Below are 11,912 nucleotides of genomic sequence, written 5' to 3'. Positions count from 1 at the left end.
CGCCCCCACTCCCTCCCATCATACTATGATCTCTCCTCCCCTTTTCCTGTACCCACAATGACTGTACTCCTACACCACTGCATACACGACAACTGAATGTAAGCCGAAATTGTACTTAAAACTGTACTAGTTGTACTATTTATTATTCACCATATTATTTTTGCACTGTTTTGTCCTGTTTGTATACTTTTCTCTGTTTGCATACTGTATTTGCACATTTTTTGACAATTTTGCACTGGCACCATACTGTTGTTAACACTGTTATTGTTATTGTATTACTGTCTATTGTCTTGTCTGCTGTTCTATATATATATATTCTCAATATATATATATATTTTGTGTTCTCAAAGACGGTTTTCCGAACTCATACATCAGAAAGACCACCGAAACTAAAATTATTCTGCAGTTAGGATCACACATTCTCCCTTCCCTTAACGACAGATTACTGTTCTTTTAAATTTTCTCCATTCATTGGAAGTTTCATTTCACACCTCTCTGCACCCATTCTGACTTCACACCTCTTGATTGGCCTCTCTTTCTGTCCCCTGCTCCCGCCTCTCACTCCTCCTCCCTCCCAGCCTTTGTTCTCCCGCTACTTTACCTTTGCCTACTGCCCTGTCTCTCTCACACCTGAAGAAGGCTCCACGGCCGAAACGTTGTGTTCTCTTTCTTCTTTTTTTCAGCATGGAATAAACCTATTACTTGTTCCTATATATATATATTGCACCTGAGAGACTAATGAGAAACACGTTTCACTATACTATGCACCCGTGTAAGTATAATGACAAATAAAGTTGAATTGAATTGAGTTACTTCCGCCTCACTAACAGAATCGCCCACTCAGTCTGCCTGTCAGGACTTGCCCACAGAGACGCAGCCCCGAGACTCAGCTACAGGAAGACTGGAATCCTGAGTGTGGGACAACTGGGATTGTGTGACGGTTGAGACCTAAACTGAACCAAACCACCACCAGCTGCAGAGAATTTGTCCCAGTGGGATTAGTTTTTAGGTAAGCAGCTTCATGAACAGTTGTGTTTGTCCTATGATGTGCTTAAGTTAAGTTTAGCCATTATAAACTGCAGTGTGATTATTTTTCTAATTACAATACTGGAAAATTTCCAGCTGTGCAAGACAGGGAAAATTATTTTCCAGTATTGGCCGTTTTACAAATAAATAAGGCTGTTCTAAGGATTGATTAAAAACTCAATGCTCTAGTAACAATTTTGCTTTGTGTTGTAAGGATTCAGGTTTATTCTTTAATTTTACAAAAATAGTGCATTTTACAAAACATTTACAAAAACAGTGCAATTCACAGGCACACCATCTAAAAGGAAGAAATGTATTTCATATGTAAGTAACAGCTGACTTTGACTAATTCAGTGCTTATATTAGGCCTCAGTATAGATCTTTCGCAGCAGATCACAAGTATAACTTTGTAGTCTGAGTTTGTTACATTTTATTCAAAATTATTTCTCAACTTAACTATTGCTCTTGCTAATTTATGCAAAGTGCAAGGTGATACTTATAATTGTTGTGCTGATGAAACAAAGTGACTATATACTGTCATGCCCATATTATTGATTGTGCTGGAAAAACTCATTTCAGTTTAATGTCTCCAAACAGCTTCATGTGTAACAAGGTATTGTTTCTTTCAACAGACAGAGAATGGAGAGCACACTGGTCAGGAATTTGCTTTTCTACTGCATATCAGCTGCTGGTAAGAGCCAGTACTGTCCCCTTCAGAATGTTATGTTTCTTTTTTATATGGATTATTCACATGGACAATAAACTACAATTCCCTGGGGATGGATTATTGCAAATTCTCTATGCATTTCTCAGATCAAAAACTGAATAATTAATCAAAAGATGCAGTGGGATGAAAACCTGATCACCTACCCTTGAAGTATGCTGCAATTTTGTAAAATTTAACTGAAATGTACACTGGATTTATAGCTGATTGATTTCGGGATCTCGTCCAGCTGCTTCTTAAATGTCTGGGTCCTGTTTCTATTGACCTCAGCATGCCAGGGCAGCTTGCTTCCCACCCCTACAACCCTTTAGGTAAAGAAGTGCCTCCTGTTTTATGAGCACTTTAAATTTGCCAATGATTTTGAGGCTTTAGATGATATATGCTTTCTGCACAGTTTTTTTTAAGTCTGTTAACACAGTGACCAAGGAATTTAGAATTTTTGTCTTCAGCTTTCCAGTCCAGATTTCCAGACTTCCTTTACCCTATTCATTGTCTATTCACCTGGTATTTGCTGTCAGAGTTGTGACGTATTCCAGAGTATAGTTTGTACTAAGACAAATCGATAAGAGTTTTCTTGTTTGCTTCTTTTCAGCCTTGAGCTGCTGCACAGGATCAGGGCTCTGTGTCCCTGAACACACTGAGAACATATCATGCAGAACCATGGACCCTCCTGGAGTTTTCTGTCAGTCCTTCAAGGAGTGTGGTGCACAGCCAGGCCAGTGCAAACAGCTGGATACCCCAGACAAGCTAGCATGCACTGTCAGATTCAGAAAGGAAGGTACGTTTCCTCTTGGCAGATTGTAATAATCAGACACTCCAGCCTAAAGAATATAATACGTGCAGAGAGCTGTGAGAGGAGGTGTGTAAATGTGAAATCTTCATCTTCCATCTCTTCCATCATGATGAGTCTTCTTGTCCTGGTGCAGCAGGAACACAGGTGTGGACAATCCCTACAAGGTCTTTAATTCTCAACCAGTGGAGACTCCACTCAAAGCAGGCTGAGCTGTCGTGTGACAGATCGCTGGTTCTCTGGACTCAGATTCTCAAAGAGCTGAAGTGTGACAGGGTGAGCAGTCAGTCAGGGGACTCTGGTGTTGCCTGGTGTTGCCTGGTGTTGCCTGGTGTTGCTAGGTATGCACTGCTATCAGCAAGAGCTGTACCTGTCCCCCCTGTGCTGTTAGAGCCATGGGGCTGATGGTGTGGAGAAGAAGACAGGAGTCTGGGGAAAAGGCAGCTGCAGTGTTGTAAAATGTTTGTTTTACAATTTCAGCTTCCAAAAGAATATACTGCACTGAAGAGATTGCTGAAGTCAGATGCTGGGCAAAGAAGCCTTTTGCACTGTATTGTGATCAAAACAATTGGTTGGACCTTAGTGAAGACACAGAGTACTGTCACCTGACCTACCAAAGACCCACCGGAGGTAAGAGTCTGTGTCACCTCTACCCGTGTCCTTCCCTGGTTTCTGTGGTCTTAAGCTGAAAGGATCTTGCCGAGGGTGAGGAGATGCTGATGACAGGACAGGGGTCACTCATGCCTCCAACTAACACACAGAGGGTGTCACTCAAGTGGGGGTGCTGATTTTCAGATGGGGGTCTGACTACTTACAGTTATTAAGGTACTGTGGCTGTGTAAGAATGGTCAGGTGTTCCATCTAAATATCTGTTCTACTGTATAACACCTATGTTCTCAATGGGGTCTCCCAGAATTTCCTCCTCTTGCTGAAGTGCTTGGGACACCAAGGGACCTGCTCTTCATTCCAATGAAGAAATATAAACGCAGTGAGACTTGTAGGCTGAAATGTCATGGCATGATTCTGTTTGCTAGCTTTCAAAAACAGAAAGGTTTGTGTTTTTCTTGAAGGACGTTGAGCCTTCTGTCTGGCAGTGTCTTCATTTATACAGTGCTATGGTTTATTTTTTCAATACAGATCTTCCGTCTACAGGATTCAAGACAACCACAGTGACCCCAATCACTGAAGGTAAGACATTGTCTTAGGGGTCACAGTGCTGCTTGCCTGCTCTCTCCCCTTCACCTCCAGTTGAGGAAAAGCTCTCTTTCACCAGAATATGTCCAGGGGTGGCAGAATTGTTCCTGGTTCTGTCAACAAGTCATTTTCCATCATGTCTGTGGGTTGAAGGGGAAAAATACCCAAAATAGGAAACTGAACTGGTCTCCGTCTCAGAAACACGAACTGCAACAGTGCTTATTCATAAATGAATATAAATGGTGATAAATTGGTTATTAAGTCATTGGTCATAGATCTGGTCATTTTCATCATTGGTAGTATAGTAGGGAACAACTGAACAGCAGTTAAAAAACAAGAATAACTGCTTCTATGCAAGCAATGTTACACACTTAAGATTAAAGGAACAAAATCGCTTTAGTCTTGTTATAGGAATTTTATAGGTTTTTAAAATTCTGAAAATGCACTGAAAAAATAACACAGGAAACAGAACTTCCAGCTCTGCAAAGGACAAGAGTCCTGACTGACAATCAACAAATGAATATTTGAAGTCTAAAAAGTGGATAGCTTTGAAAGGGGTGGGATTGAAACTGAGCCAAACTGTGAAGCAACACACTGGCAGCTTTTGGCAGAAGACAGATTTTGTGACGAATGTGCTACTAATCCATCATTGGATCAAGACAGATCTTTCACGTTACCTTTCTTATGTTCTTGTGTTTACAATGCAGTCCTGAATACCACCTCCACTGAAAATCAAATCCCACCTAAGGATTCATCCATATGTAAGTCTGGATTATCTGTGTCCCTTGTTGCATTCTGTCCTTTTTGTCCAGTTTAATTTCCCTGAGTCCCTGGCTTGTCCTGCTGTCCCAGCGATGAGTGGACACTGGGGGGCTGGGCTGTGTCCTGTCCTGTTCAGACTGACTCAGTGACTCAGGACCTGTCACAGGGCCCATGATGAAAGATTTAATACTTTTTAACTGTAATATCTGAGGCAGAGTGAAGAAACAGTGTGCACCTTTATTTTAATTACATTTTATCAATCTTTTAGCTGACAGTTCCACAGAGGACAAAAACCCAGCAGCAGACTCTAACGGTAGGTTTACTCTTTATTATTCCTGCTTGTGAGTCCTGGATCAGTGAAAAGAGGGAGTGGATTCTCTCCAGAACCCAGCTATAGCCACTTTCAAGCTCTAATGTGTCAGAACACTTACAGTTAACATTTAAGAAAATGTACCTCAGTGAAAACATACAGTAAAGGAAAAAGATAAGAAATAAGCAGTATTTCTGCTGTACTTCTTTGCCAACAGTTCCTTGTATTTAAGACTCATTCGTTCTTGCTGCTGGTATCTGAGATCCTCAATTAAATTGATTCTTTTGAAAATGGGCTATGTCAGTTTTGTGTTTTCCTTTTTTCCAGGCAGGGTGAAGAGTCTGGTTGGAGTGTTTGTGACTCTGGCTCTGTTAGCCATAACAGCTATTGCTGTCACCCTGGTGAGTCTCTGTGCTTTAGTGCTGATCTGCACACAACACACACCCGACCTCCCTCTCCCCCTCCCGTCTCCTTGTACCCCCGCCCCCACCACCCACATTCTCCTCATCCTCCCAGGACTCCCAGCTCCTCCTGAAGAGCCTCCTGCTGGGAGTGGAAGTGCACTCAGACTGGGGTTCAGCACTGCTGCTCCAGCACTCAGAGCCTGTGTTTCAGCCCTGAGCCTGTCTGAAGTCTGAAAGGGAGCTGACTGCAGATCTTACACATAGTGTCCCCACTGTATCTCCAGTCAGACCTCCTGCAGCTACTGACTGGATTTCTCTTCTTTCTGTCTCAGATGCTGAAATACAGGCGCCAGGCTGGAATGTGGAAGTAAGTGTCATTTTTCAAACTAAGACTCTTTTGTGGCATGGTGGCACAGTGGTCAACATTGCAGCCTCGCAGCTCTGGGGCCCTGCATTCAATTTCAGACCTGGGTTACTGTCTGTGTGGAGTCTGTATGTTCTCCTTCTGTTTGTGTGGATTTCCTCTGGGTGCTCTGGTTGTCTCCCACAGTCCAAAGACATGCAGGAGGGTTAATAAGTTTCTGGCCCTGGTGTGAGTGCATGTCTGTGTCTGTCTGCCCTTGTCCTGTCTTGCCTGTTACTTGCTGGGATAGGTTTAGGTGACCCTGAATTGGATAAAGTGGTTTGAAAATAGATGGATGGATATAGTAGAGGACCCTGTAATATACCACTGCCTGAGCAGACTACTTCTGTTTTTTCAGGAAACACCTAAAACTGTTAGATAAGAGTATGGAGAGTGGGATCAATTTTTCTAACAGTGATAACCTGCTCTCTTCGCTGGAGTGATTATCCTGAGACTGTGGAAATGATCACACTACAGGAAACTTAAGGGAGGAGAGACCTCATCTACACAAGCAATTGTCACGACTGGAGTCCCTCCCCCCTTAAGGGCGCTCCGGCCCTTTCACTTTGGACTTGATTTTGTGCACCTGTCTCCTGTTCCCAGTCCACCTTAAAAGCCAGGCGCTGACATTAATCACGGCTCTGCATCTGATTTCCACATCGTGCGAGCCCCGGACCTGGTTGCGCCTGCCTCCGTTATGTTTTTAGCTTCCCGCTCTTGTTCCTGTTCCTCCCGGCCGGTCCCGAACCGGCACCTATTTTTAATACCTGGTTTTTGGATGGACCGCTTGGCTTTGGACTTTGCCCGTTTTTTGGATTGTTTGCCTCGGCCACACCTCCCCCGTGCACCAGCGCACTTTGGACACGCCCCTCTGTTTTCATCCCCGTATTCCTGTGTGATCTTTTTTCCCCAGTGTTTCCTCACAATTCTGGATTGTGTTGTCCGCATAGGGTCTGAAAAGAACTGTTCGTTACAGCAATAAGCCCCAAAGGAAAAAGGTTTAATTAGAAAAGTGGAAGAATCTTTCAGTGATATATCACCCCTCAGTGGTGTGAGACAGAGATCACACCTTTCATTCATCCATGAGGAAGATGTTCCATTAGAAATTTTGTAAATACCTGTTACACACTAATTTACTTACTGTATTGTATACTGTGTACAGAGCTTACACTGGTAGCTGGTGAAAGACACTTTATAAAAACAATTTGATGTCTGTAGCGTAGAGGGTAGCTAATTACGTATTCTGACAGCAACTATAAAACTACACCTTAAATAAACTTCACTACCACGATTATGATGTAACTATGATGTCATAGTTTTTTTTTTCCCCACTGGCTTGATGTGGGATTTGTTATGGAAACCTGTTCTGAGAAGGAGCTGAAATTCTCATGTCTGTGCTGCTGTGTGACAGAAGTTATTGTCGAGTCTCACTGCATGATAGGTCACCATGACAACTATCTGTTGACAACAATTTGCCTTAGTCTCTTAAAGATGGGATTTGTAATTGGTTTCAACCCTGGACCGGTTCCTGAGTTTCAGAACTGCCCTCATTATAACCAGCTGGACCTCTGCGGAAGTCACAGTGCTTGTTGGGAGCGTGTCTGGTGCAGTCACTCCCACCTTCAACAGTGAATCAACCTGTAAGAGCTGTTCGGTCTGAAATAAGGGTCAGTTGAGGAATGGGTGGTATCAGTTCTTTGTGCTGAAGTTGTTTGAAACGGTACCTTTGAAGCTGGCTGCAGAAACAACCAAATAACGGGACAAGCAAGCAAACCCATCAGTTAGCCCCCGAACCCGCCCACACCGAGCCCCCCCCTTCGAAAACCACACCACGATTTCATTAAAAAACTAGAAATGTTTTTTTTTTAGCTTCAGTGCAGTAGCCACACTCACATGCACATGCAAAACAAACGGTCGCACGGTGCAGGGTTTCCATCACGCTATTCGAAACCGGGCGGGCCGGGCTCACGAACCCCTGCAGTCCCGGCTCGCGCGGGGGTGGAAGACGCGAGCCCCCGAGGGCGGTCCAACATGGCGCCGGTCGGGCTCGTGAGGAGGGTCTCTGCCGGGGGGCAGCGGCTGTGTGTGTCTGCAGGTAAGAACTTGGGGCTCCAGCTCATCTGAGCGGAACTCAGGCGCTAAGTCACCCTGGTACCCCGATAACAAAACCCAGAAACCAGCCGGCCACCAGCAGACGTCTTTTCCAGACGTTAGCACAGTCCTTCTCCGGTCTGTAGAAAGAAATGCGCGGAGAATGTCGAGAGACCCGAGACTCCAGACGGGTGAAATGAAGAGAATCCTCTTCCTTTCGGTTTCGTTTCCTCCGCTCGACGCGCTACTGTACAAACCGGCGGATCCGGACGAGCGCCTTTCACCCTGACCCGGAAAGTACTGGGATTTGGGTTTAATTCGTTTGAATAATTAGACTCCATTTCGGTTCAGTGTCTCAAAATCAATTTAGTGACACCCACGGGGAACAGTTACTTTTTAAAAAGAATCTCTTACATTTCCAAGTTACTCCTGTTAGACACTAAATTTATTTCAAAGCCTTTTGGGAAATGACATAGTAGTTCTCCACAGCCAAAATGTTGTGTTTTCTTTCTTCTCTTTTCAGTATGGAATAAACCTTTTACTTGTTCTGTTATTCACACTATATTGATCAGTAAGTTATAACTTTTGGGGCAGACACGGGACCAGTTAATAAAAGCCCCTCTAAAGAAGAAGGTTTTGAGTTTGGATTTGAAAGCGCTCAGGGTCGGTGACTCTGACATCCTTGGGGACAGAGGTCCGGAGCGTTGGGGTGCAGCAGGAGAAGCCCTGTCACCCCTAGAGTGTAGACGGGCTTGGGGGACAGACAGGAGAGCAGGGCCAGAGGAACGAGGGCTGCGAGGTGGAGAGTAGAAGGACAGTGACTCAGATAAGTACTGAGGAGCCGAGCCGTGTGGAGTCTTGCAGGTGAGCATGGGGATTTTGAAGTCAACACGAAAACCGACAGGAAGCCAGTGCGTGGACTCCAGGACAGGAGTGACGTGACTGGTCAGGGTTCTGGCTGTCAGTTTCTGGACATAACAGGGCTACAGCACTGGCTTTACAAACATTACTTAAGAATGGAAAGGAAGTGAATCTCCTCCCCTTCGTCTTGCTCTGAGCAGACCACCATCCCCTCTCTCTGAGAGTTACTGAGCCCGAGAAACCGAGACAGACGGACTGAGACTCACAGAGCTAAAGAGAAAGAAAAGCAAAAGAGAGGCAGGTAGGGAGAAAGCTCAGAGGAAGTAAACATACCGACCGAGGATAAACATCTCTGACGCCGGGACACGCACAGTCACCCCATCACCTTTCCCACCCCCCCACACTCTGGGCTCCCTGCCACTCAGATCACAGGGTCCTATTCAACAGCCCTGCAGTTCCTCCCCAATGGAAACCTAATTGACCTGCAGAAAGAAAAACAAGGTGTCTGATATCCTGGTGGCAGATTAGGGCACGCAGACTGGAAAGAGCAGTTTGCACAGGAGACAGGAGGCGTTTCCTGGAGGCGGTCGAGAGTCGGATTCCTGAAGAGTGAGCTGTATTTTCCACGATTCCCCCCTTTTCACCCCCAAAACCAGACTCCGATCAGCATATTTTTTTTTAGAAACACAAAGGTGGCACGACAACTTAACAGAAACAAAAAAACAACCGATTTATGAGTTAAGAGTTATGGCTCAGCGGCCTCTCCTTCACTGGCCATTGGTCTCTTTCGCAATCTGTAAGGAAATGACCAGATCTGAAACGCGTCGGAGCGCATGTTTATCCAGACACCCAGAGCGCACGGACAGCTGATTTATTCTGTAGCTGCACTCACACCATGGGAGTAGACACCTGGACAGCTGACAAAACAAGCAAATGTACTGTAGTTCAAGTGTGTAGCTGCGTCAGCATGCGTGCGCTGCAAAGGAATAAGTAATAGGTTTATTCCCTGCTGAAAAAAGGAAGAAAGAAAACACTTCTTGAGCTCAAACCTGAAGAAGGCTCCACAGCCGAAACGTTGTGTTTTCTTTCTTCTTTTTTTCAACAGGGAATAAACCTATTACTTGTTCCAAAAAAAGAAATTAACTGATGTCCTGATTGTATAGATTATTATTAATAAACTGTCTTGTGTGTATCTGAAGTGGCTTCGCGTGCAGCCATTTACACATCTGAATCCTTACTGAGGGTGATCCGAGTTGCGTACTTTGCTCAGTGTACAACAGCTGTGCCCCATCTTGGGCTGGAACCTGCAACCTCAATCAGGAACCTGCTCTTCCACTTCTGTTTGGCCACATCGATAATGTAGAGTGATAACTGGTGAGGTCATTTCTAAAAAGTACATTTATCTCGGAATCCCTTGATTGGAGTTGCTAATTGTGTCAGATCTTAATGAACCCTGTCCTGCGGGGGCAGATTCAGGGAGCACAGAGGACAGCCCCCCTCCTCTGTCCTGCCCACTGGCTGATCCATGTCTCGGGGATCTGCTGGGAAAGTTAGCACTGATTATTGTAGAATAACAGCAGCCTACACAACAGCCTTAGGTCCTCGTTCCTCGGTAGGAATTTCCGGTGCTGTAACCAGTCAGGGCAGCTTTTCCAATCCTTGCATTATGCCGCCCACACTGACGATTGTATCTCAGCAGCAACTGCACCATCAGGGTCAGGCTGTTGTGATGTCTTGATTGTTTATATTGGCAGTTATTCAGGTATATACAGTATATCCGCCTCAGACATAACAGGAGGTTAGAAACGAGAACATGCATGTTCTGGTAGTTATAAGTCTTATTAATTGCTATTATTAACTAATAAGAGTAATAATAATACAAACGTATTCTTGTACAAACCTCATGGCAGTATTTATTTCTATGCTTTTATCATACAAGTTATTTTTCATCATCTCAACGAGGGATATTCATCATCTAGCCCACTCAATCCATTGTTATGCTGCAACCCTTAAGTATTTAAAATTTTAATTGATAATGAGCAGAATCTGTAGAGAACGGAAGATGCTGTTGGTATCAATGTAGTCAGATGGGAGGATCGCATGTTGTATACATTGTGCATCACAAACATTTTCTTTAAGCTTTTTTAATTCGTCTATCCATCCTATTGTGGAGGGTGAACAGCGAGTAACTCCAGCATGGCACTGGGGTCATAGCCCGGGAGAGTCAAGGACAGAAACCTCTATACCCAACACTGTGGACCGCATTTGTGCCAATTTAACGTTGCATTATTTTACTTTCCCTTTGTTGTTGCTAAATAAAAGCATTTAAGCTCCTAGCTCTTCAAATAGTGTCCTGTTCCTCTTCCCTATTTGACTTTGATGTGGGGATCTTACAAGACACACCTTACCTTTACAGTGTCCAGCAGGTTTTGCTATGTATCACGCAATGTGTAATTAATAACTAGCCCTGGCCATTTCTCCGTCTGAAGAAAGCAACCTCTTTCCGAAAAAAGCCTCCCCTGTATTAGTCTGGCGTAGCTCCATTTTGACATGAGTCCTTACTGCAGTTAGCAGCTCAGTCACAGTCCTGACATGAATCTGACAGACACTGCAGCAGGGCTTGTAACTGCTGCCCACTGAGGATCCCGTACCGACTAGGCAGAACGTGAGTTTATTTGCCAAGGATAACGAGTGAAATTGCTCCATCCTGGTGTGCACAGCTTGTAGAGACTCACTGCTGTAATTACTGCCAACAGCAGTTCCACTAAGTTACTGAGTCATGAGGTGTCTGATTGTTCTTTGTAGTTTTTACTGACAATTATATGTCTTTCACTCATACATGTGTTCAGTTTCAGCCTTCAAGCTATGGTTAAACATATTCACTTTAAGAACAACAGGTACACAGCACATCATTTTCTCACCCATCAAAACAGGACATCGGTGGATGGGGGGGGGGTTGGTTCTGCAAGGCTCTGAGTGTGTGCTCAACGACAGCGATGTGCAGGCCAGCAGAAACAGCAGACAGGAGCACACAGAGCGTCTGGTCGTGTGGGGAAGTGGGCTGGTGGAGGGCAGCTCTGTGGCAGAGGCTGTATTGTAATTGTAATTGAAGATGTCCCCTAGCATGATCCTTGTTTGTTTACTTGGCCCATGTCATCTGGCTCTTGTCTTCAAGGGCTTGGCGTAGAGCGCGGGTTGTTGGCGTTGGCACCACGGTGTCCTCCGCAGGACGGCAGGGCAGAGCGCGATGACCCCAAGCAGCACGAGCCCATTCACGGCAAACAGCGAGTACACCCACCACACCACTGAGAGGCCACAGAGCAGAAAGAACTATAGCATATAAAAAA

The 11,912-nt window shown here is 44.7% G+C and overlaps 1 protein-coding gene across 3 annotated transcripts; it reads left to right on the top strand.

Moving 5' to 3' along the window:
• The first annotated feature begins 618 nt into the window (after positions 1-618).
• Positions 619-6,915, top strand: LOC107076244 (uncharacterized). 3 transcript variants are annotated; one of them, XM_069185379.1, is made up of 11 exons: positions 619-772; positions 857-1,009; positions 1,659-1,717; positions 2,343-2,528; positions 3,021-3,170; positions 3,678-3,728; positions 4,442-4,495; positions 4,765-4,813; positions 5,138-5,207; positions 5,543-5,577; positions 5,972-6,915. In XM_069185379.1, exons 3-11 carry the CDS (start codon positions 1,666-1,668, stop codon positions 6,054-6,056), a joined length of 732 nt encoding a protein of 243 aa, XP_069041480.1. In that variant the 5' UTR covers positions 619-772; positions 857-1,009; positions 1,659-1,665; the 3' UTR covers positions 6,057-6,915. The 3 variants fall into 3 exon arrangements, with proteins under 3 accessions (XP_069041480.1, XP_069041479.1, XP_069041481.1); XM_069185378.1 differs by having other exon boundaries at positions 845-1,009; XM_069185380.1 differs by lacking the exon at positions 5,138-5,207 and having other exon boundaries at positions 621-1,009; positions 4,765-4,809.
• The last annotated feature ends 4,997 nt before the right edge of the window (positions 6,916-11,912 follow it).

The sequence above is a fragment of the Lepisosteus oculatus genome, chromosome 27, assembly GCF_040954835.1.
Source record: "Lepisosteus oculatus isolate fLepOcu1 chromosome 27, fLepOcu1.hap2, whole genome shotgun sequence".
In the NCBI taxonomy this organism is placed as follows: domain Eukaryota; kingdom Metazoa; phylum Chordata; class Actinopteri; order Semionotiformes; family Lepisosteidae; genus Lepisosteus; species Lepisosteus oculatus.
The sequence above is the reverse complement of the archived record's forward strand: the minus strand, read 5'-3'. Positions and strand labels throughout refer to the sequence as shown.